Source organism: Portunus trituberculatus, unplaced genomic scaffold, assembly GCF_017591435.1.
Source record: "Portunus trituberculatus isolate SZX2019 unplaced genomic scaffold, ASM1759143v1 PGA_scaffold_64__5_contigs__length_350985, whole genome shotgun sequence".
NCBI classification, from domain to species: domain Eukaryota; kingdom Metazoa; phylum Arthropoda; class Malacostraca; order Decapoda; family Portunidae; genus Portunus; species Portunus trituberculatus.
In genome coordinates this window covers 228,741-255,251 of record NW_025541705.1, presented here as the reverse complement: position 1 = coordinate 255,251, position 26,511 = coordinate 228,741, and the positions used below count along the sequence as shown (strand labels likewise).

Genomic DNA, 26,511 nt, shown 5'->3' with positions numbered 1-26,511 from the left:
AAGCGGAAGAGCAGCCCTGACAACATAGGCTATAAAATTTCGTGTAGATGATGCGACTGCAGCTACTTTGGAGAGACTAGCAGGGGTTTGGTTACCAGGGTGAAAGAGCTCCGTGCTGACTTGAGGCACCACGGCTCATCTAGCGCACTGGTTATCCACAAGCACAAGGCGGGGTATCTGCCAAAGTGGATAAATGCCAGGGTCCTGCACCGTGAGCTGCGCAAAAAGAAAAGACTGGTAGCTCTACTGGAGTCACTATACATTAACAGAAAGAAAAACATAAACAAGAGCTTCGGAGATGTCGTGTGGGCGGATCCAGCCGCAGCATTCTGCGATTCCAGGTCGCGGGTGGGAACCAATCAGCGACCTGGATTCAGGTTCGGCGGCGCATCCTGAGTCACCACCATCGCAGGAGCGTCCTCATTTTTCACCTGAACTCATTTCCATACCCCTGTGTTTCCCTTCACCACCCCCACATTATTATTATTATTATTATCATTATTATTATTATTAATATTATTATTATTTTTATCATTATTATCATAACTATTTTTATTGTTATTACTATTACCATTACTATATCATTTTTATGATCAATACTATTGTTGTTATTGTTATTTTAGGGATATATTGGGGGACCAATGCGCCTCATGCGAGGTGCCTCCATAAGAGTCATTTTTATTGATTAACATTTAATTGATTTCAACATTAAGATATTGAATTTAATTTGATTGAACTTTGCATACGTGACATTCCTCACGCCATGCAGGAAACTATGATGTTGTGGCATCGGTGGGGGCCTTTGGAGAAAGCCATCTGCCTGTTAAAAGTGTAGACGACATGATCAGCGCCGCCAAACCAGGTCAGTTGTACAAGTAGTAGTAGTAGTAGTAGTAGTAGTAGTAGTAGTAGTAGTAGTAGTAGTAGTAGTAGTAGTAGTAGCAGCAGCAGCAGCAGCAGCAGCAGCAGCAGCAGCAGCAGCAGCAGCAGTAGTAGTGGCAGTAGTAGTAGTAGTAATGGTATTATTATTATTATTATTATTATTATTATTATTATTAGTAGTAGTAGTAGTAGTAGTAGTAGCAACTGGAGTAGTATTTTATTGCCATTGTATTAAAATTCAAGAAATTTGATAAGTATGAACATATTATTATAGGCTTTAGTTTGCGGATCCAAAGCTCTGGCAAACTGAAACACAGAATTAGAAATAGCTGAACGTATGTGCATCAATAATTTGTTTACATGAAGCACAATACAGTGGCAGCCATTACTGCAATAATGCCACATGAACCAAATAGTACGAATTTTAATGTAAATTACGTAAGTTTGTTAACCTGCAATATGTTGTTTTTGTCGATTATGTCGTACTAGGAAGTTGTGCGTCCCTCATCTTCAAGGGAACGCACCGGTCATTTTTTTTATTCATTTAGTTAAACTTTTTTACATCCATTTACACCTTCCGACCTTCCGACAACAATAAAAAGACCACGAAAACCCCGAAAATTATATCACTTCCACTTCACTCAAATTCCACCATCAACTATTTTCCACTATATCTCATTGTGCCTTGGACTGAAATCACATTCCACAATTAACACTCGGTGATCTAGGAACTCTCTCTTCACTTAAATTTCTTCAAATATCTCAGATTAGTTAACATTATTCACATTATTCAACTCGAATCACGCAATTTAAACCCAATGATAAAATGCATCCTACACAATATTATATTCTGCAATTAACCTTGCAATAAAAACACCAGCTTATACATCCTACACATAACCAATTTTCCTTTATTAAAATGGAACATCAACATTTTACTCTGACTGCATTGCAACTGTCTGACCACACTTTCTGATACTGTGACAGGCGACGTGCTCATTTTGACTCTGTCTTGTTCTACAGCTCTGTCTAACTGTCTGTCTCCCGCCTTCTCGGCTTCTCTCTCATTTCTGTCTCTTCCACCACGTAATATACACACGTTGAGTGACTTTTCGCCCCAAGAAGCTTCCGGTTCTATAAGATTTATTTTTCCAATATCTTAATCATAAGGTTAATTTTTCTATAACTTCCCATAAGGTTTATTTTCCAATAACTTCAGTAATCTCATCTTATAATCAAGCTACAACAATTAAAGAAATACCTCTTGATGTTATTTTTAAGTATGCATATCACCAGTTTTCTTCAGATCAAGTAGTAAACACACAGATTCACAGTAAATGATATATGAGTAACATTGCGAAAATTGTAGGTGTGCTCAAGCCCTGTAGATAAGTAGCTGCTTGTGTTGATGAGACTGCATGTGTGTATCGCGGGACTTAAATCCAGGAGATTGTCAACTCTTACATATCGTTCTTTGCACCGTCTATTAGGGAAAAAGAAATCCTGCCTAAATCAGTGTGTGTGTTCTCTCCTTGATCTGAATGCAACCTTTCTGAGTGTGGCTAGACTGGCAGGCAGCTGTAGCCTATAAGGTTGTTGAATATGTGTAGTAGATTAGTGTTACGTGTTTTCCTACCTTACACTCTAATTAGTATTCCTTTTCATTGCCTCAGGACTTAACTCGTACCTGACTTTATAAAAAAATCTACATATTTATGATGCATTCATACTAATATACAGATTGTAAATGTTTTTCCAGCTTATATTTTGATCAATAAACACACCCAAAAATTTAGTATGAGGAACCTTTTGGATTTCAAATCCTGCAAAATAAACTTTGCCTATATATTAACGATTTTGAAATAAAATACATTTAGTTTCCTTTGTGTTCATAGTTACTTAGTTGTTACATGGAACCCATTTTGCTAGATTTCTAGCTCATAGGTAATTTTTACATGCAACAGTTCTAAGTATTTGTCTGCATATATAACATAACTGAAACAGGTACCGGTAATAGCTTTAAAAATACCATTAATATAAACCAAGAAGAACATTGCATCTAAGGTGGATCCTTCCCTTAGTGTTGATTTATTGTTATTACTGTTACTGTGGAAGGGTCCCGACCTTTTTTTTATTTATTTTTTTTATTTTTACCATGTGGTCTTTTCACGGGAATTTATGGGCTGAAGGGGATACTTTTTAGGGTACCTCCTATCTCAAAGCCCACCCGCTAGGAAACCGTTGCCCCGAGTGAGGAAGCCCAACCTACACTCGGACCGTGGACAGGATTCGAACCCGTGCGCTTATTACTGTTACTCTGGAAGGGTCCCGACCCTTGAGGGCAGACGGGAGTTGCATCACCCGGAGGAGAAAGAGCGGCTCCAGCAGTGTCTCAGCTTGCTGTCTGTGATCTCCTCCTTCCGTGTCAGAGACCCAACTTTGTGTGCTGAACGCATAACAGAAGTGATAGTGTTTGGTAAGGAGGCGTACATTCCTCATTCTTTTTCTCAACCTAAACCTTCTAAACCTTGGTTTAACACAGCCTGTTCTCGTGCTATACACGATAGAGATTTGCTCACAAAAAATACTTGAGCCTTCCATCTCCTGAATCTCATGCACTTTATATTTCGGCCCGGAATCATACCAAGTCTGTTCTTCAACTTGCCAAACACTCATTCACAAATAGAAAATGTCAAAAATTTTCAAATTCCAATTCACCTAGAGACTTCTGGCATCTTGCCAATAACATCTCCAATAACTTTACTTCATCTTTCCCTCTTTATTTCATCCTGATGGCACCACTGCCATCTCTTCTGTCTCTAAAGCTGAACTCTTTTATCAGACCTTTGCTAACAACTCTACCTTGGATGATTCTGGGCTTTTTCTTCCCTCTCCTCCTCCCTCTGATTATTTCATACCTACAATTAAAATTCTTCGCAATGATGTTTCTCATGCCGTCGCTGACCTAAACCCTCGGAAGGCTTATGGACCTCATGGGTCCCTCCCATTGTTCTCAAAAACTGTGCTTCCGTGCTTACACCTTGCCTGGCCAACCTCTTTTAACTATGTCTATCGACTTCTACCTTTCCTTCTTGCTGAACGTTTGCCTACATTCAGCCTGTTTCTAAATAAGTGTCCGTTGTAATTCCTTAAACTGCCGTCCTATTGCTTTAATCTCTTGCTTGTCTAAAGTTTTTGAATCAATCTCAATTAGAAGATTCTTAAACATCTGTCACTTCACAATCTTCTATCTGATAGCTAGTATGGCTTACGTCAAGGTCGCTCTACTGGTGATGTGGCTTTTCTTACTGAGTCTTGGTCATCCTCCTTTAAAGATTTCGGGGAAACTTCTGCTGTAGCGTTAGACATATCAAAAGCTTTTGATAGAGTCTGGCACAAAGCTTTGATTTCCAAAATGCCCTCGTACGGTTTCTATCCTTCTCTCTGCAACCTTATCAAATTTCATTTCCGACCATTCTATTGTAGCCGTGGTAGATGGCCAGAGTTCTCCTAAATCTATTAATAGTGGTGTTCCTCAGGGTTCTGTCCTATTACCCACTCTCTTTCTATTATTCATTAATGACCTTCTCAACAAACTCCTTGCCCTATCCAATCCTACGCTGATGATACCACCCTTCCACGTCCTTTCAAAGACGATCAGTCCTTCAGGAAGTCAACAGATCACGCGGGGACGCCACAGAACGCGTGACTTTTGATCTTTCTAAGATTTCTGATTGGGGCAGAGAAAATTTTGTAGTTTTCAATGCCTCATAAACTCAATTCCTCCATCTATACAACTTTCCAGACAACTATCCCTTCTTCTTTAATGATACTGAACTGTCTCCCTCTTCCACACTGAATATCCTCGGTCAGTCCTTTATTCACAATGTGAACTGGAAACTTCACATTTCGTCTCTTGCTAAAACAGCTTCTATGAAGTTAGGCGCTCTGCAGCGTCTCCGCCAGTTTTTCTCGCCCCTCCAACTGCTAACTCCGTCCTCGTATGGAGTACTCTTCGCATGTTTGAGAGGGGGTTTCTCTCATGCATCTTTATTAGATAGGATTGAATGAAAAGCTTTTCATCTCATCAACTCCCCTCCTCTGACTGACTGTCTTCAGCCTCTCTCAGCGCCGAAATGTTGCATCTTTTATCGCTATTTAAGTTTAAGTTTTTCCAAAAGTATTGCGTGATTAATTAAGATACTATGGATAAATCTTGAAATAAATCTACTACATGATACTTATTTTCAAGGAAATGATGCACTTCCTTTGTTAATTCAGTTATAGCTTTTTCAATAATTTACCTTTGCAATAATCAAAATGATTCAGTAAATCTTTTCTCTATTGCCATTTCAAATACTTTGCTAAATGACGTTAATATAGAAATAGGTCAATGATTATTTACAATTTCCTTCTCATCTGGTTTGTAAATGGGAATTACTTTTGCTGTTTTAGTTCACCATGAAAGCAACTTTCCTTCAAACACAAATTGATGATACGGGTGAGCGGGGCAGCATAAAGTGTGCAGTGTGCAGTGTGTCGCAGCAAACTGGGGAGAATATGATCATCCCATACTGAACAGTTTTTCAGGGATTAAAAATAGCAAAGATTTTTTTGTGTCGTAAATGGATACAGTAAAATGATATTTTGGCTGGAGTGAAAAAATTAAACAAACAAACATATGCAATGTGATGTGAGTAGAAAAACACATCGGGCCATATTGTAGGCCTTAATAGACATAAATCAGAACGTATGTCACTGCAAAGGTGAAAACAATACACTTAAACAAGAGATGAAATAAACTTAACATAGGGAATCAGACATGTATCACTGAAGAACACTGCACACAATACAAACAAATACACACTTGAAGCGACCTAATAGAAAACACGTTGAGAGGCAAGCATGCAAACCTGGCTGAGTGGCAGGAATAGCGGGCAATGGCACTCACGTCACAGCTCACAGTGCGACTCGTAATCCTGGTGCATTGGGGTCGAGTCTACCTTAACGATCCAAAACAATCTAATTAACAATGGTTTATAAACGAGGGTAATACCAGCGATAGTTCCTATGCCCAGTCGAGCTATTTTTCAGGCTCTTTAATTTTATTTTGCATTTTTAAAATTATTTTCAAGGGGAAAGCAACGTTGAAAGTTGTGATGATTCATGTAATAAAATTCATCAATACCTCAATAGTTTATATAGGAGGCAGTAGATATCTGTCACAACATTGAAGACGTCGTAGTTTACCTCCACCCTGACGAGGATGTGCCCACTCCTCCTGCCCCCTCCAATGAAGGCGACGATGGTAACGATGTAAACACGGAAGAAGTGGACGAGCGGCAGCACTACGCCTCGAGAAGGAACTGACAAGGAAGAACAACATAATTCAGTCCCTCACGCTACAAAGGGACTGGATTCTCGAAAAAAAGACACACGTGGCGGAACTCCACGAGTTCATGGAAGTTTTCACGGAGTGTAAGGCAGCAGATTCGATAGTCTCCACCAGCTCTGTTGCGACTACTGCTACTCCCTCCTCTATCCTGAGAACTTGGGAAAACGCATGTCTCATCGGAGCACTGGAGGCAGTGATGGCAGTCTGGGAAACCTAAACCTCTCAGAAGGGAGGCCTTCAGCAAAGCAACCGCACCTCCCGCCGTCCCCACCACCACCGCCACCACCACTACCACCACCACTCCCACCACAACAGACAACGATAGCAGCACTACCAGGGCTGCGTTCCGTTGGAGGTTAGCACGCTGCCCCCCCCCAACCCCCAACGAAACGCAAGGGAACGCGTATAGCCATACGGGTATGGTTGACAAGATGTCTGTCCAAGCTGGCTCCTCCTCCTCGCTCTGGCGGTGATGTGTGCCCGGGGCTGCAGGATGCCTCCGGGAAACACTGGCAAAGTGCTCCGCGAAGAAGTCGGCGACAGTCCTAGGGTCTGCCACCGTTCGCCCAGCAGACAACAAAACTGGTGGGGGAGGAGCAGAATACTTCCCAGCAATTCGGCGGACTTTTCTAAAGACATCTGTAAGAGGGGTGTGGACATTAATGGAAGACACATTAGCTTTCCAAGAGGCTCTTTGTGCCTCTTTCAAAACGCGGCGGGCCCGAGCTCGGCAGCGCCGAAAAGCTTCCAGGCACTGCGGGTCCCCACGATGTCGCCGGAGACGAGAGAAAGCCGCCCGTTTCTCTTGCAAACCTTTAGTGCATGCCGCGTTCCACCAAGGAACGGGACGCTTAGTAAAGCGACCTGACGTCCTAGGGATTGTCTGAAGCGCTACTGAAATTAAAAAATCATCAGCCTCAGCACAAGTAGAAAAGTCAGCCAGCGGACGGATAAAAGAGCTAAGATCTGTGAATCGAGGCCAATCTGCCTTGTCTAAAACCCAGTGTGGGGGCCGGGACTGTGGCTCAGAGTTCACAGATTGTAATAAAATCGGAAAGTGGTCACTACCGTGTAAATCCTACCGGATTTACACGGTAGGTAGGACCCGCCAATTAAAATCAAGGAAAGAATTAGATGTACACAGAGAAAGATCGATAGCTGTAAAAGTCCCAGTAGGACTGTGAAAATGTGTGACATCCCCAGAATTTAAAACCTCCAATCCCTCATCCTCAATAAAAGAACCAATTAAAACCCTACGAGGATTACTAGCACTTTCATCCCACAATGGGTGACGGCCGTTAAAATCTCCCAACAAGAGAAAAGGTGGAGTTAGCTGAAGCACCAGGCCGTCAAACTCACCCCTGGAGACAGGAAGCCGAGGAGGGAGATATACACTGCAAATTGTGTAGGATCGTCCCATAAAAACCTTAACTGCAACCACCTGAAGGCGAGAGTTAAGTTGTAAAGGGACAACAGGTATATCCTGACGGACTAGAGTAGCTGTACCACCGTGGTGGCCCTGGTCAGGGAATGGATGGATTTTGTTTGGGGCGCCGCAACGGCTGAGGTCATTTGGCGCAGTTTCAATAATTCAAAAAGACAGAGCAGTTAAAAAAGGAACTATATAAAGGCAGTTTAAAACAGTAGAGTATCTAAAAACTAAAAAAAGACAATAAAACTAAATCAAATATTAAAATGTGTATAATGAAATAAGTATAAAATTCATAGCTTTGGGAGAAGCCCAGCTTCTCCCAAAAACTTAAAAATGTCATGGCCCTGGGCCAGACACTCTGGTCCAAGGACCTTTGAGATATAGTAGACAGCGGTAGAGGTAGCGGTGTCTTAAGTCAGTCAAACTGGGGCACTCCACTAGTAGGTGCCGCACCGTAAGCGGCACCAAGCAGTCATCACAGTAAGGTTGAGGATCCTTGGTCAGGAGGTACCTTTGTGTAAGGTACGTGTGACCTATACGAAGTCGCGCCAATAAAGTCTGTACACGGCGATCCCGGACTTGGGTGTAAGTCCACTGAGGGAGTGTGGAAGTAGTAATCTCTCCCATCTTCGAGGTTGCGACCCCCATTAGCCATTTCCTCTGCCAAAGTGCTGCAATCGCCACACGGATTGCATGAAATTTATCTCGAAACGGAATAGGGGAAGGAGACGGAGCGCGACTTGCTGCCTCTTTAGCGAGACGGTCTGCGTGTTCGTTCCCTGAAACACCAACATGACCAGAGACCCAACAGAACCCAACACGATATAGATATAGCAACTCCAGGGCTGATGAAATCAAAGGGTTAAGGGAGATAGTAGAAGAGAGAGCAGTAAGAGCACTGCGACAGTCACTAAACATTGTAAAAGACGAAACCGGGAAAGTAAAAATAATATGTAAAGCTAAAACTATGGCAGACAGCTCCACAGTAAAGACGGAGGCTATCGAAGGAAGGCTGCCACACCGATAAAAAGAGGGGAAAACCACACTAAACCCAACGCCTGCGTCGGATTTGGAACCATCAGTAAAAACGGGGATATCATCAGAATGGATAAAAAAGTGTTCTAAAAACCGTGTGTGGGACAGAGCTGGCAGAAAATCCCTCTTGCCATCTATGGCAGGAGGGCATAATGAAAAAACCGGAAGCTGCCAATAACCAACTCGTGGGAGCCGGAAAGAGTAGACAGGAGTGGGGTTGATGGAGAAATCCATCATGAGGTTTGCCACTCGAAGGCCAAAAGGTTTAGGTAGACTAGCTCGCCTCCGAACGCGAGTCCCACAACATTGACATACAAGGGACAGAATCAGGAAGACGGTGGGTGCGAAACCAACACCGGAGCATCGAAGACTGGTGCCGGAGGTCGAGCGGCCAGAAACCAGCATCCACTAGAAGGCTAGGTATTGGAGATGTCCGAAATGCACCCGTAGCCAATAAATAATAATAATGATAATAATAATAATAATAATAATAATATACGGTTTATTAATTTGGCAATGTAAAAAAAATTACACTAAAAATGTACAGGGGGGGGGGCATTAAAACAATGAAATGAAATGCTTAACCTAACTATGGATCTAACTTAACCAAAAATACACTTATTAATTTGACTTATTTAAGGGTCGCACAATAGTGGGCACCGCGCTAAGTCGGTACCGATCAGTGCGCGGTGTTCTTAAGGGCACCACGCGATTCTGGTGTCGGGTGGCGCGAGCAGGGGGAGGCACGTCTGGGGGTAGCAGGTGGCGGAGACGTGGATGACGCAGCAGTCCTTCCTCAAATTTTTTCAAGGCTTCCTGGTATCTTATGGCCAGCCTCGGCAGACCCAGGCAGGTCAGGGCGTCCTCGTAGGACCTGTAGGCAGGCCCAAGGATGACCCTGAACGCCCTCCTCTGAACCCTCTTCAGCTGTTGTCGTTGTGTGAGGTTCAGGGAGGAGGACCACGCTGGGGTGGCGTACATGAGCTTAGGGAGTATAAAGGTGAGGTACACTCCCTTCAGCTCATCTGCCGGTGCTCTCAGGGACCTGAGTCGGCGCAGTAAATAGATTTTGTATGAGGCTGACCTGATGATGTTGGAAACATGCTGCTTCCATGATAATTGATCATCCACCACGACACCTAGAAGCTTGGTGCTGCGGACCACCTGGAGGGAGTGAGGGCCCACAGATAGGTGGGGAGTGGGGACTCCTGCTGTGGAGGTACAAATGTGCATCACCACGGTCTTGGTGTGGTTGATGGTCATTTTGTTGTCCTCCGTCCACGTCTGTAGTTGGTTAAGAGTGGACTGAAGTGCTGAGAAGTCTGGGTTGGTGTTGTTGACGGGTACGCCCACGGTGCAGTCGTCCACATACTTCCAGCGGTGGGGGGTGTGGACGAGAGCATCGTTGATAATGATGAGGAAGCACAGAGGACCCATCTTGGTCCCCTGAGGGACCCCGCATGTGAGCTGTTGGAAAGAGGAGACAGAGCCCTGATAACGAAAGGCCTGACGCCTTCCCGTGAGGAAGTCTGCCAGCCACGCTATCAGATAGGGAGAGAGAGCTATTGCTTTATTTAGCACAACAGTGTGATCAACAAGATCAAAGGTCTTTCTGAAGTCCACAAAAGCAATAGCTAGAGAAGTGTTGCGTTTGTCCTGGTGGCCAGGAAGCTGACAAGGTAGTGAGATGTGGAGGTGGATTTAATATTGCCAAATTGTTGCGTGTCAATAGAGCTACAAATTTTGTTATAGGCCCAGTCGAACACAAAATCTTCACAGATAAGGCTGGGTATAGGGGTGATGGCGACTGGTCTTAGATCATTCAGTGACTGTGGATTGAAAATTTTGGGGGGGGTGACGAAAGATGTCTTCAAGTCATCGGGGCAGGAATGTTGAGAAAGGGAGGCGTTGATGATAGAGCAAAGGGGTGTGGCAAGTTCCGGGGCAAATTCTCTGTAAATTTTGATGGGGAGGTCAGTGGGAGTGGTGGATCTGTTTAGTTTAAATTTAAGAAGCTTCCTGTAAACATCAACCTCCTGGACAGGGGGTGGAGGGGAGGAGGCAGGGAGGTAGGCTGGGAGAGTAGTAGAGTGAAGGGGAGGGAGTGTCTGACAGATCGCAGCGAAGTGACCGTTAATCTCTTCGGCCGCGTTGTCAGGTGCAAGGTGTGAAACACAGGGAAGAGAAGGGCTTGCTTTTGTAAACCACACAAAGATTTAATCTTGTCGTACCACTGTCTGTTGTTAGCAAGCTTGAGATGGTGAATTTTGTCTGGGTAGTAGCTTGCCTTGGCTTTTTTTTTTTATTTCCCTGATAACTCTGTTCCTTAATCTCCTGTACTGGTCAGGGTCAGTGGAAAGCCCTGTCACGCTGACGAAGGAATCGTTTGATGCAGGGCGTCATCCAAGGGGCATCAGATGGGTCCACTGTGATGTTCTTGGTGGGGAAGTAGTGGTGGAAGGCTTCCGTTGTGGTGGTGAAGTAGTTCCGCCATTTTGTGTGGACGTCTTCCTCCTCCAGTACCTCGGTCCACGGGTGATGTGTCAGACACTGCCCAAATTCCCTCATGGCGGAGTCAGGCATGGGCCTGTGGGATCTGGTGACAGTTGACCTGGGAACCGAGGTGGTGAGGGTGGGTGTCCACAGGATGGAGAGGTGGGTGCTGCGTCCCATGGGGGGGAGTGGCTTGGGAGTACTGCTGGCTCAGGTCTGTCATGATAAGGTCGAGGGTGGACTGGTGGTGGGTGGGGAAGTCCACGACCTGGGTGAGGTGTAGCTAGTGCAGGATTTCACCGATATCCAAGCGGTTGAAGTCACCACAGATTACCAGCTTGGCGGCAGGAAATCTCACCCGTAGAGCATCAGCAGTCTCGATGATGTGATCAGTGAGCAACCGTGCAATGGCGGCCCGTGGAGGGTGGTAGACAACACACACAATGATGGAGGCTTTGTTGCAGGGGTGGCAGGGGGGGTAACCCTCACCCACAAGGCCTCCAATCCGGCGGGGACGTCGACGTGTAAGTGTGAAGGGCTGAGGTCAGAGCGGCAAAACAGGGCCACTCCTTCCCCCCTGCGTTGATTCCTGAGGTGGTGGAACAGCTGGTAATCTTGAATCATACACACCTCAGGAGTTATCTGCCATGCCTCCATGATCGCCACAATGTCTGCACAGTTAGATCTCACTGACACTATCAACTCGTCCATCTTGTTCGCCAGTGATGTCACGTTGGAAAGGAGGAGAGAGGGAAGACTATACCACACGCGCGGAACTTCGAAGTGTTTGTATTCCCTCTTCTCAACCTTCCGCCCCTTCCTTACGGTAGATGTGACCACTTTAATGGGACGCACCACACTTCTTCCTCCCTTGGATCCACGATTCCGAAATAACTAAGTTTTTGAGGCGTTGAATGACCTCTGATTGAGGGTACCCAGCCTCACGTCTACGGCGCATAAGGGCATCGCGTCCGTAGCTTACCACTGCAGCACTCATTTCACTGTTTGTCCAGACGTGCACTCACTTATAATATCCAAAATTGTTTGTATTATAACACTAGGGCGAGCACTAATTAACCTATTAATAACTTATACAAAGAGGGAGGGGGTGAGGCCAACAGGACGTGGCTGCCAGAGAGCGCACAAGGTCACACGTCCGACCCGAGTGAGGGCAGGAGTGCGGACCCCAGCAAAGTGTACGGGATCAAGCGTGCGTAGTCGTGCATCCGTTGCGGATGAATAGATCTCACAGCCGTACTCCAGCTTTGGAAGTATAATTGTACAGTGAAGAAGCAGCAAAGTGTCCCTGTCCGCACCCCAAGAGGTGTGACTAAAAACGCGAAGAAGGGATAGTGCCGTCCTGTAAGACGCTTTGAGAGAACGGAAATGTGGAACCCAAGTAAGACGGCTGTCAAACAATAGGCCAAGATATCGAGTGTCCTCCACACACGAGATGCGTCTATTGGCTAAATATAAATCGGGATCTGGATGGACACCACGATTTCGACAAAAATGCATAGACACGGTCTTTGAGATGGAGAATCGAAAACCATTTATGTTGACCCAATTGGACACCCGATTTATTGCCAGTTGGAGCTTTCGCTCAATCAGTGACATCCTAGCAGCAGCAAAAGAGATGCACAAGTCGTCCACATATAAAGAGCTGTGAACGCCATCCGGTAGAGCAGGGGTTCCCAAACTTTTTGTTCCTCAGTACCCTTAGACTCTTTTTATAGGTTCCCATGTACCCCTAACACTAAAAATTACAACAAGGATATGGAGAGTTAGTAACGAGAAACGTTTTCACACTTTCACTAGCTGCGAGTGTAAACAGGACTGAGTCTGAGTCACTCAGTGAGGCGTGAGCCGCCAGTCACTGACTCAGGCCGCGCCGGGTAAATTATGTGGGTCCCGGACCGCAGTCCATTGCTGAGCCGCGTGCACTATGACTCATGAGCGCGGACGAATTAAAAATAACTGCCGCCCTGTGTTTCTTATTTTATAATAATGAAATGTACTGCTCTTTAGCGCTGTCTTATATACTAATCAACACAAAGAAAATGAGAAAAGTGCAATCTGAGTGCAGATTACAACACCATGTATTGTGCAAGTAATTGTTTCCTTCAGACCAAATGTACCCCCTGAAACGTGCAAATGTACCCCTGGGGGTACATGTACCCCAGTTTGGGAACCCCTGCGGTAGAGTATCTATAACACCATTTATTGCAACTGCGAATAGCGTAATACTAAGAATACTTCCCTGTGGGACACCGTCATTTAAAGCTGTACCATCGGAGAGAAAACTCCCCACACGAACCCGTAAAAGACGTCTGGATAAAAACTGCTGGATAAAAATAGGAAGGTGGCCACGGAGACCAAAATTAAACAAGGAACGTAAAATCTCATGACACCAAGCTGTGTCGTAGGCCTTCTCCAGGTAAAAAAATACAGTTACCTGGTGGTGGTGATAAGCGAAGGCCTCACAAATAGAAGACTCTAGGAGTCTAGGGATAAAAGAGCATCCGTAGTAGATCTCATCTTTCGAAGCCGTACTGTACCGATGACAAGTACTTCCCCCTCTCCAAGTACCACAAGAGTTTTACATTTACAATCTTTTCTAACACTTTACAAATGCAAGATGTCAAAGATATAGGACGGTAGTTCGTAGCCTGGAGATGATCTTTCCCAGGCTTCGGAAATGGGATAACCACTGCCACAGCCCAAGAAGATGGAAAGTCACCGGTATGCCAAATCATATTATAAAGATTTAAAAGAAAGTTAAAAGCACTATAAGACATGTGGCGCAAGAAGGCATAAGGTATATCATCTGGCCCAGGAGAAGAGTCGTGACACTGGGACAAAGCAGTCAGCAACTCAGAAGCAGAGAAAGAGACATTATAAAACTCCCCTCCAGAGGAAGAAAAGTTTTTGCCGAGAGATTTCAATCTCTGGCGGTGACGTACGCCCGGGGCTGCAGGATTCCTCCGGGAAACACTGGCAAAGTGCTCCGCGAAGAAGTCGGCGACAGTCCTAGTGTCTGCCACCGTTCGCCCAGCAGACAACACAATTGGTGGGGAAGGAGCAGAATACTCTGGGGAGGGGACCATAAATGTCCCCAGGTCGGACTGCCCCTCTGCTGTCGACCTTGGGTGTCTTGACACTTCATCTAATACTTTCACTATCAATTTCTGCAACATTCGTGGCCTTCGTTCTAATTTTCAATCTGTGGAACACCACCTCTCCTCTACTAAACCTCATCTTCTCTTCCTAACCGAAACACAGTTGTCTGTGACTACTGACAGCAGCCCCCTTTTCTGTTCCCTCCTACTTGCTCTATCCTCATTTTCAATCCAAAGCTGGATGTTGCGCATACGTGCGTAACGACACCACTTGCTCTCGTGCCCACAATCTTGAATCTTCAGAATTTTCTACCATCTGGCTAAGACTTCAATGTCACTCTCTAACTAAATTCATCTGTGCTGTATACCTCTCACCTAATTCCTCTGACTATGTAAAATTCTTTGACTATTTGACTTCCAAGGTGGAGCACATCTTATCTCACTTTCCTTTGCTGAGATCTCCATTTTAGGGATTTCAATGTTCACCACCAGCTTTGGCTTTCATCTTCTTTCACTGACCAACCTGGTGAACAAACCTTCAACTTTGCTATCCTTCATGACCTAGAGCAGCTAGTGAAGTTCCCTACCCGTATTCCTGACCGCCTTGGAGACACGCCCAACATTCTTGATCTTTTCCTAACCTCCAACCCTTCTGCTTACTCTGTTAAACTTTCCTCTCCGTTGGGCTCCTCCGACCACAATCTAATTTCCGTTACCAGTTCTATCACTCCAGTGCAGCCTCAGGACCCGCCTAAGCGGAGGTGCTTCTGGCATTTTAACTCTGCTAAGTGGAAGGAACTAAGGCAGTACTATTCTGATTTCCTTGGGATGATTATTGTTTTCATGTCAGAGATCCTTCTCTTTGTGCCGAGCGCATAACAGAGGTGATTATCTCTGGCATGGAGCTATACATTCCTCATACTTTCTCTAACCCTAAAGCTAAAAAGCCTTGGTTTAACTCTGCTTGTTCTCGTGCTGTCAATGATAGAGGCGGCTCACAAACGGTTCCGTAGCCATCCAACTGCTGAAACTCATGCCCTATATATTTCTGCCCGTAATCATGCCAAATCTATTCTCCAACTTACTAAAAACTCTTTCATCAATAGAAAATGTCAAAGTCTTTCCAATTCTAACTCCTCTCGAGATTTCTGGCATCTAGCCAATAATATCTCTAACAACTTTACTTCTTCGTCTTTCCTCCTTTACTTCATCCAGATGGCTCTACAGCTGTCTCTTCTTTTCTAAAGCTGAACTCTTCGCTCAAACCTTTGCTACCAACTCAACTTTGGATGATTCTGGGCATATTCCTCCTACTCCTCCACCCTCTGACTACTTCATCCCTAAAATTAAAATTCTTTATAAAGACGTTTTCCTGGCCCTCTCTGGCCTTGATTCTCGGAAGGCTTACGGTCCGGATGGAGTCCCTCCTGTTGTTCTCAAAAACTGTGCTTCCGAACTCGCTCACTGCCTGGTCAAACTCTTTCATCTGTGTCTCTCTACTTCTATTTATCCTTCTTGCTGGAAGTTTGCTCACATTCAACCTGTCCCTAAAAAAGGTGACCACTCCAATCCTTCTAACTACCGCCCTATAGCTTTGATTTCCTGCCTTTCTAAAGCCTTTGAGTCTATCCTTAATAGGAAGATAATGAGGCATCTATCAGCTCACAACCTTCTCTCTGATTGCCAGTATGGTTTCCGTAAAGGCAGATCTACTGGTGATCTTCTTACTTTCCTAACTGAATCTTGGTCATCCTCTTTTAGGGACTTCGGTGAAACCTTTGCTGTCGGCCTTGACATATCGAAAGCCTTCGATAGAGTCTGGCACAAATCTTTAATTTCTAAACTACCCTCCTACGGATTCTATCCTTCTCTCTGTACCTTCATCTCCAGTTTCCTTTCCGATCGTTCTATTGCTGCTGTAGTAGACGGTCACTGTTCTTCCCTAAAACTATCAACAGTGGTGTTCCACAGGGTTCTGTCCTATCACCCACTCTCTTTCTATTATTCATCAATGATCTCCTAAATCTGACTCAATGCCCTATCCACTCCTATGCTGATGATACCACCTGCATTATTCAACAGCGTTCAACAGACGCCCAACCCAACAACAATTAAATGACTCAAGGCGAGATGCTATAGGACGCCTAACTTCTGATCTTTCACTTGTTTCTGATTGGGGCAGAGAAAACCTGGTTTTGTTCAATGCCTCAAAACTCAATTTCTACAACTATCTACTCGACATAACCTTCCAGACAACTATCCTCTCTTCTTCAATAACACTCAACTTCCCTCTCCTCTACATTAAACACACTCGGTCTATCCTTCACTAAAAATCTAAACTGGAAATTTCACATCTCTACTCTTGCTAAATCAGCTTCCAAGAAGTTAGGTGTCCTATGGCGTCTTCGTCCATTTTCTCTCCCTCCCAGCTGCTTGCTCTGTACAAGGGCCTTATCCGCCCGTGTATGGAGTATGGCTCTCATGTCTGGGGATCCACACACAGCTTTACTAAACAAGGTGGAATCTAAAGCTTTTCGTCTTATCAACTCTTCTCCTCTAACTGACTGTCTTGATTCTTTAAGTCACCGCCGCAATGTTGCATCTTTATCTGTCTTCTACCGCTGTTTTCATGCTGTCTGCTCTTCTGAACTTGCTAACTGCATGCCTTCCCCCTCCTGCGGCCTCGCTGCACAAGACTCTCTACTTCTTCTCATCCCTATTCTGTCCATCTTCCTAATGCAAGAGTTAACCAGTATCTTCACTCCTTCATTCCCTACACTGGTAAACTCTGGAACTCTCTACCTGTGTCTGTATTTCCACCTGCCTATGACTTAAACTCTTTCAAAGAGGAGTGTCAAGACACCTCTTACGTTAACTGGACCCTCCTTTTAGATTTTTTTGTTTTCTCTTTCTTCTTAACAGGGCCTGGCAACCAGCTACTTTGCCCTTGGCCAGTCTTAACAGGGCCTGGCAACCAGGGTGGATTTATTTTTTCCAACACTTTGCCTCTTTCAAAACGCCCTTGGCCAGTGCCCGGGTTGTAATGTTTATCTTTCAAAAAAAAAAAGTAAATCGACCTGACGTCCTAGGGATTGTCTGAAGTGCTAAAGAAATAAAAAATCAGTAAAATAATGAACAGCCTCAGCACAAGTAGAAAAGTCAGCCAGCGGACGGATGAAAGAGTTAAGGTCTGTGATTCGACGCCAATCTTGTCTAAAACCCAGCGTGGGGGCCGGGACTGTGGCTCAGAGTTCACAGATTCCAATAAAATCGGAAAGTGGTCACTACCGTGTAAATCCGGTAGGACTCGCCAATTAAAATCAAGGAAAGAATTAGATGTACAATGAGAAAAATCGATGGCTGTAAAAGTCCCAGTAGGACTGTGGAAATGTGTAACATCCCTAAAATTTAAAACCTCCAATCCCTCATCCTCAATAAAAGAACCGATTAAAACCCCACGGGGATTACTAGAACCTTCATCCCACAATGGTGACGGCTGTTAAAATCTCCCAACAACAGAAAAAGCGGAGTCAGTTGACGCACAAGGCCGTCAAGCTCACCCCTGGAGACAGGAAGCCGAGGAGGAAGATATACACTGCAAATAGTGTAGGATCGTCCCATAAAAACTTTAACAACAACTACCTGAAGGGGAGAGTTGAGTTGCAAAGGGACAACAGGTATATCCTGATGGACAAGGATAGCTGTGCCACCGTGGTGGCCCTGGTCAGGGAAAGGAGTGTTAAAAAAGGCAAGATAGCCAGGAGGACTAGAATAAGTACTATCACCAATCATAGTCTCTTGCAGAACTACACAGGCTGGAGAGAACTCCGACAGTAAAGCTCGGAGTTCCCCCACCGAGGCGCGAAGGCCTCTACAGTTCCACTGTAGAAGCTTGAAAATGACTATTTAGGTGCAGTGGACAGGTGAGCCTTTTGAAGGGGCTGCCCGTGACTCACCTGACTAGAAATAATTAACCGACGAGAAGACACCGGGAGTTGTGATGTGCCGGGTCGTTGGACCGCTGCCTTTCGGACTACCGGTGAGTGATGCGAACCATCATCACTCCTACCGGTCCTCGGAGGACGAGGGTCAGGCTGGACTCCACTTTTTTGACACAGCGGGTCCGCAAGGGACGGCTGTGACAATATCATCGGACGTCTCCATGTTAAGACCGGCCCCATCAGGCTGGACAGAAACAACTGGAGCTAACATTGCAGAGCGGTCTCTGGAGGACTCACGATCGTGTGCACCGGGAGAAACCTTAGATTGCTTAGGCTGAGCAAAATCTATTGACTCCGAAGATCCACGGTACCGTTTGGTCATGCCCTTGAAAGGCTTAGGCGATACAGGAGGCACATGGACATCCACTATATGGGTTAGTTTGGTCAAGTCCGTATTATTCTCGTCGCTTCTTGCAGGTGACTCAACTGTGTCGTCGGACAAAAGAGCAAACCTATTAGCCAAATGAACAGGACCACCCGCCCCAACAGAGCGAGAGGTAGCAGGAGTTGTCTTCGGACCGGCAGACTCAGCTAAAGAGCGAGCGGCCAATAAAGCATAGAATGTCGCACCAGTACCATCCTTCTGGCGGTACAGGAGTTCATGGCTGGCACTACCAAGGCTAATGAATTGGCTGTTACCAAGCTCTAAAATATCCTGCTCCAGGCGATACCTGGGGCATTGCCTGGAACGTACCTGGTGAGCATCACGGCAATGAAAACAGTAAGCAGTAGCATTGCAATGCTCCTCAGAGTGTGAATCTAGTGCCGAGCAATTACTACATCGAGAAGCTTCCTTACAGGAGCATTTGCCGTGACCGTACCCATAGCAAGAGAAACACTGAAGAAGGCGAGAAACAAAGCGCCTCACCCTAAAGTTGATAGGACCGATATGAACACGGTCTGGGAAGATGGAACCAAAGAAGGTGAGAAGGACCATGTTGGTAGAATTCTTCATCTTTGTCACCTTTTGGACTGAGTTAGGACACATACCCAGTATTTCCTCTTCAGGAAATTCGTAAAGATCCTGACTGTACACACAACCTTTACTATAATTAAAGGTGGGATGAGCCTTAACAGTCTCAAACATGCTGTCAGAAGGGCATGGGAGATGTTGCAACATCCTTGCCTGCGTGATATCTTTAGCTCTTACTAGCACCCCCTTACCGTATTTCTTGAGTTTGCCCTCAGGAATTGTGCATATCTCTTTGGACAGGTAACGGGTGGCCTGGATGAAATTCCTACGCCCATTTCTATAGTACGCCACAAACCAACGTGGAGGCGGGATGTGGCGAACTTCAGGAACTGAACTCTCTGAATGGTGGTCAAAAATATTTGGTTGGGATGTAGTCCGTTTCACTGTCTGAAATATTACGTGATTGGAAAAATTCAGTTTTAAAGCCAGGGCCGGCAAGGGGCAGAGATGCTACATGTTCATAAGCCAAACGGGCTTCGTCACTTGATAGAAAAGTCACATAGCAGTGGTTAGATGAAAAAACCTTATCATAAACAAGTCGAATGCGAAGAACCGTGCTTTACACCTTGAGAAGTGAGTGCAAGGCGTGATAAGAAAATGATGGGTTAACATTTACCATCACAATGGAGTCATATGCAGCAGAAATACGTCCCTCAGAAGAACTCCCAAAAAAGGAGACTGCTGAGGGAGGCTCTTGTGGAGGGGAATCCTTCTTCCCACTCAGACCTGAAGATGACGTCTCGCGGGCCAGGTCAGCCACCTCACGAGAACCTGACAGTTTTTTGTGTTTCACCATATATATAAAGTTACACAAAAAATGGCTCCAGGGACAAGGGAAACCACCTACTGGGACTACAATGGGAGGGAACGCTGGCTACCGTGGACGGGGTACCTCGTCCCCATTCGGACCAGTCGTTTTAAAGAAAGGCCGCACATGATACGAATGTTTGTCCACGACAGAGCTGAGACCCCCGTCCCAAAGTATCCCAGCCTGGACACCCAACCATCCAGCACAGGACGGCCCCTCTTGGGCGATCCCTCCAGCGGGTGGCTCTGCTGGTCCATTGGCAGCCTACGTAGGAACCATTTAGTCTGGCCCCTCACTGGCGACCGTACTAGCATGGGTAGCCCTCTTCCCCTCAAAAGGGCAGAGCAGGGGCCTAAGCCCCCTCTAGCCTATTTCGCCAGGTCACAGGGGCACGCAAGCCCCCCCACCACGACAAGGCGGTTCCCATCTGGGGGGGGGCTTGGTCACAAGTCGGGGTCCAGTGGAAGGGGACGGAAGTGCTGATAAGGTCCGTCAGGGGTTCGGCCAGGGTGGAGAAGTTCCTACAGAATCGTCTGTAGAAACCAGCCATCCCCAGGAACCTCATGAGAGCTTTCCTGGTGGTAGGGACAGGGAAGCCAAGGATGGCCTCTACGTTGGCTCTCTTGGGGCAAACCTTGCCGTACCCCACAACATTTCCCAGGTAGACTACCGTTGACTTCCCGAAGGTGGACTTGGCCAGGTTGATTGTAAGACCGGCTTCCTGCAACCGACCCATCAGCCACCAGAGACGTGTCAGATGTGTCACCCAGTCGTCCGAAGTCACCACCAAGTCGTCCAGATAGGCAGATGTTCCCTCCAAGTCCTGGGTGATGTAATTTATAGCCCTCTGGAAGGTGGCGGGAGCATTAGATAAGCCGAAGGGCATCACTGTGAATTGGTATAGCCCGAAGGGGGTGATGAAGGCGGATATTATTCGGGCCTCGTCCGAGAGGGGAATCTGGTAGTAACCTTTAAGTAAATCTATAGTGGTTACAAATTTGGCTACTCCTATGCTATCTATAAGGTCCTCTATCAAGGGCAATGGGTAGGAGTCTGGCACCGTCACTTTATTTAATTTTCTGTAGTCGGTGCAAAATCGACTACTACCATCTGGCTTAGATGTTAACAGGCAGGGAAAAACCCAGGGGGATATACTAGGTTCTGCAAGGTGATGACAGAGCAGATAGTGTAGGCTACCTCTTTTTTCATCAAGACTCTTTTAATGGGTGAAATGCGATAGGCTGGTTGTCTTATAGGCGTGATCTCATTAGATCTAAAAGTTATATCATGTTGGATAGTATTACAAAGTCCTGGAAGGTCACCTGTGATTTCTGAAAAGTCTAGCAATAACTTTTTAAGATCAGACTGTTGTGAAGGTGTTAAAGAAAGGAAAACCTCAAGGTTGGACATGATTTGGCTGTTTGAGGGGCGTCCTTTAGGTGAAGAGAAGAGGAATTCGATGTCGGACTCTTCCTCGGGGGGCACAGGACCAGACTCCTTCCCTTCAAGACATACAAGTACAGTGCGAGACAAGTCGTCCTCTGGTTCTCTGGAATGGTAAGGTTTCATTAGGTTGATATGAACTAGTTGGGAATCCTTGCGACGGTCAAGAGTGTGGACCACATAGTTTAATGGACTTAGTTTTTGAGCCACCACATAAGGTCCCATGAACTTACTGTGAAGAGCATTGCCTGGAGTAGGGAGAAAAAGTAAAATCTTGTCTCCTGGTTTGAAACTTCTTATGACAAATTTGGGAAGAGAATTTTGTTGCATTTTAGTTTGACATTTGAGGAAGTTTGATTTAGCAAAAGAACTGACTTCACTGATTTTATTCTTAAGGTTACTGATGTAGTCAGACACACTGGGGCTTGAAGGAATATTTTCAGTAAACAATTGATCCTTTGATATTTTGAGAGGCCCCCTGATCTGTCTACCATAGAGTAATTCAAAAGGGGAGTAACCTAAAGAATCTTGAGGAGATTCTCTTAAAGTGAAGAGAAGGAAAGAGATACTTTCATCCCAGTCTCCTTGATGCTCCAAGCAATACTTCTTTAATGTTTGGTGAAACCGCTCCAGACAGCCTTGGGATTGGGGGTGGTAAGCCGAGGAGGTTACATGGTCGATGTTTACCTCATTCACTATCTGTTGGAAAATTGAAATTGCTACCCTTGTCAGACTGAATTTGTTTTGGAATTCCTACCGAGGTGAAAAAAAAATGTATTAGATGTTTTACAATGGACTTTGATGTGATGTTCTTAAGAGGGAATGCTTCAGGGTACCTGGTAGTGGGATCCATGAGGGTTAACAAATACTGATTCCCTCGTTTGGTTTTGGGTAAGAGCCCTACGCAGTCTAGAACGATCTTTTCGAAGGGCTCCGTCTGAACTGGAATAGGCGTCAGAGGAGCTGGCATAAGGCGTTCGTTAGGCTTACCCACAATTTGACATATATGACATGTTTTTACATAGTGTGACATATCCTTTTTCATTTCTGGCCAAAAAAAAAAAAAAAATGTTGAAGAGTCTTCTCGTAGGTTTTTTGGATGCCTAGATGACCTGACAATCCATCATGAGCTAGTTCTATAATGGCTGGTCTTACAGACAAGGGGATGATAATTTGATGTGTTTCTGACCAGGTTTCTAGTTGTTTCAGTTCAGGAGGTCTGTAGGCATGCATCAGGACTCCTTCCTGATAATAAAAACAAGGCAATTTAGACATATCCTTTGTCTTACTGCCAACATGTCTGATCTTAACCAAAGTGAAATCCTGTTACTTAGCATTAATCAAATTCTCCTTTGAAATGATGTTATTGTACAAGTTGTCAGTAGAGACAGTCATTGGTGGAGGTGGTGAAAGGGCAGGGGACTTGGACTGAGACCTGGTGACTGCACACACTGGGAAGAAGTGAGGGGATGTTTCGTCCACGGTCTTAGTGGGACTTTCTGTTAAGGGGGAATCAAGAACAAATAAGTTTGGAACAGCCAAGTTACCCGCAAGATCGTTACCCAGTACAAGATGTACCCCCGGTACTGGCAGTTCACCAGGTTTAATGGCTACCTCAACCTCTCCCGAAATGAAAGGGTACTGTAAGCTAATTTTAGCCAAGGGATAGGAGAACTGTGATTCGAAACCTGTAAGGATCACCTTGTCCCCAGTGAAAGCCTGTATGATGTTAGGGATGACATCTTCCCTTAAGATGGATTGGGCAGCACCTGTATCACGCAGAACCTTGACATTTATTGCCTTGTCTTTATCATCAGTCAGGGACACTTTACCTTGATATGTGTACGAGTCATAAAGTTCTAGAGGAGAGTTGACAGGGTTAGCTAGGGCCACTGGTTTCTTGTTCTCAAATGTGTTAGGTTTAGGGGCCACAAAAAAAAGGTTGACGTTGAGAGGCCTTGCAATTTGGGTGTCTACATTTTTGGATCGTGTGACCTGGTTTCTTAGAGTATGTACACCAGTGGGAATTATACGCATTTGGCGAAAATCCGGTCGGCTTACCACCCGCGCCCCCAAAACCTTCCCCAAAGGAGGACGTAACATTAGATAGTGAACCACGACCTCTACTACCAATGGATCCCATCAACAAAGCAAAGGCATCAGCCACTTTAGCGGCAGACATAAGATCACTCTCTCCCCGTTCTTCCACATGCCTCAGAATATTAAAGGGTAACTTGTTCTTCCATTCTTCCAGGACCATTAGATTGAGCAACTCCGAAAAGGTGGTAATGTTAAGGGCGGCTAACCATTTCTTAAATTGTCTTAGTTTTTCACTAGCAAATTCAACATAGGTGTGAGAGTCTGGTTTCACATACTTTCGGAACTGTTGTCAGTATCCGTCAGAAGTGAAAGAATAAGCATCTAGAATGTTACCTTTGATCTCTTCATATTCTACCTCATCACTAAGGCCGTTGTATACCCTGTAAGCTTTTCCTACTAGCTTAGGGACAAGGAGAGACACCCACTGATCCTTGGGCCATTTATTCCTATTAGCAATGATCTCAAAAGCGCGAAATGACCCGTCAACATCAGATTCATCGAAACGGGGAACTAGCGGAGCAGCTGCAGCAGGATTAAAGCTAGCTAACTTTTTCTTTATATCTATTTCTTCCCCTCTAAACTTAGCGTCATTTCGTAGGGTTAACTCCTGATTTTTTAATTCTTTCTCCTGCCTTTTAAGTTGTAACTGAAATTCTCTCTCTTTATTTTCTTTTTCTGCCTGTAGTTGCATTTGTTATTCCTGCAGCCGGAATTCTAGTCTAAGCTTTTCAATTTCCCACTGACTTATCCTACTCTTATCCTGTTCTTCCTGGGGACTGTGTATTATAGTCCTCGTAGAGGCTGCTGACATGGGAGCTAACTCTACTATGGCATTTCCTAATAACTGACCTGCACTAGATGTTCAACAACTACATTCATAACGACCTCTTTAGTTATCTGAGACGTGATGTGAACATCAAAATGTTTAGCGATGGCTTTCCACTGGCCTTTCTTTATATTAGCACCTTTAAGTTGTTCCAGAGAAGGGTCAGCACAAAAATCTTGAACGGTAAACTGAGCGCAAGCCATATTAAATAGATGTTAAACAAACAACAACAAAAATGATAAGCGAATTACTTATGTGAGGAACTTGGCAGAGTGATAATAAAGGCAACCTTGGAAATTACCTAGATTATACTTAAGTAAACACTTATGAGTACAATAACTAATGAGGGGGTAAACTAGAGAATTACGGCATTGAGAGGGATCCGGATTACTCTAGTTACGAGACTTGAGAGTGAGGAGCGAATTGTATTGAGACTTGTTATTGATAAGGAGGCGGATTAGTCTGAGAGACTAGTTAAAATGGCCAATTCTAACTAGGGAGAAAAATGATCGGCGAAGTAAGGGGATTGAAGGTTCGCATGAACATATGATGATCCCAACACTTGGATAACACTTATTACACACCTGCCTATGTGCCAAAAAATAGAGAGATAAGTGCTATCGATGAACACGCCTTTCTACCTGGTTTCCTGCTCTACCACTGCTATGCGATACCAATGAAAATCATAAAGCACTTTTAACCCAAAGGGAGCCACTTTGATCGCACAAAGGTAAATTTAAACCACACGCAGTGTAAGTCACAGAAAAAAAACACATCAAAGTCACAACACCGCAGAAACACATAAGAAAAGATAATGTAATCACAGAAAAAAAGTCACTGGAAAAATGGAACACTGAACATGGGTCATAATGGTCCTGTCACGGTCGCCAATTGTTTTGTTCACCGATTAAATGGGTAAGATTGGCATCAGGGAGCCGGTGAACAATAACAATAAAAAAGAAACACTGCAGGTTCAACTGGTAAGGATATGCAAAGGGGACAATTAAAAAGCTATTTAATAACCCAATGACAATGAAACTTACATACACATAGATATAACATGAAACACATGAAAATGACATACACATATACATATAACACATAAATAAATATAACAAAGAACCCAACTTAATACCTAACAATAATACTAATCCTATATGGAGGCAATGTGGAAAAAACGGACGATGGGAAGTGATACTTATGAGGTGTCGCAGTGAAGTGCTGGGTGAGGTGGATCCCGCGGTAGTCCAAGAGGCGTTGTGTTCACTGGTTGAGGATTTGACCTCGACTGACTTCCAGAAAGCCGAGAGCTTGCATAACACTTCCGCTTAAGTCGAATGGGGCCGCGTGAATCCAACTTCGGGACAGTAGCGGGGCTTCATGAGAAGGTGACGTGGAGGGTTCATGAGACGGTGGCGTGGAAGGTTCATGAGACGGTGACGTGGAAAGGGGAGGTGAAGATGTGGCGAACGAGGTAGCAAGCGGAGGAGGTGATGGTAGTGGAGTAAGTTACGAGCGGGCCTTAACATACGTTTGACCTATTCGCAGTCTCACCAGTAAAGTCTGTGCACGGTGGTCCCGGATATGTGTGTATGTCCAGTGAGGGATAGAGGAAGTAGTGGTCTCTCCCATTTTCGAGGTGGCGATCCCCATTAGCCACATCCTCTGCCAAACTGCAGCAACCGCCAAACGAATAAAATGAAATACATCTCGAAACGGAATAGGGGCAGGAGAGGGAGCGCGACTTGCTGCCTCTTTAGCCAGGCGATCTGCGTGTTCATTCCCGGGAACACCTACGTAACCAGGGACCCAAGAGAAACCAACACGATATCCTCTTCTGGTAAGTAGATATAGCCACTCCAGGGCTGATAAAACCAATGGGTTAAGGGAGAAGACGAAACCGGGAGAGTAGAAATTATCTGCAAAGCAAAGACTACGGCAGACAGCTCCAGGGTAAAGACGGATGCCACTGAAGGAAGGCTGCCAGACCGATAAAGAGAGGGG

General features: G+C 45.1%; 1 protein-coding gene across 1 annotated transcript in view; it reads left to right on the top strand.

Annotated features, from left to right (window-relative positions):
- The first annotated feature begins 298 nt into the window (after positions 1–298).
- LOC123500996 overlaps positions 299–26,511 on the top strand; it is a 33,513-nt gene continuing 7,300 nt past the window's right edge. Inside the window, exons 1-2 of the mRNA XM_045249551.1 lie at positions 299–377; positions 770–862. Coding sequence (XP_045105486.1) covers positions 299–377; positions 770–862 — 172 coding nt within the window. The remainder of the gene's footprint in view (positions 378–769; positions 863–26,511) is intronic.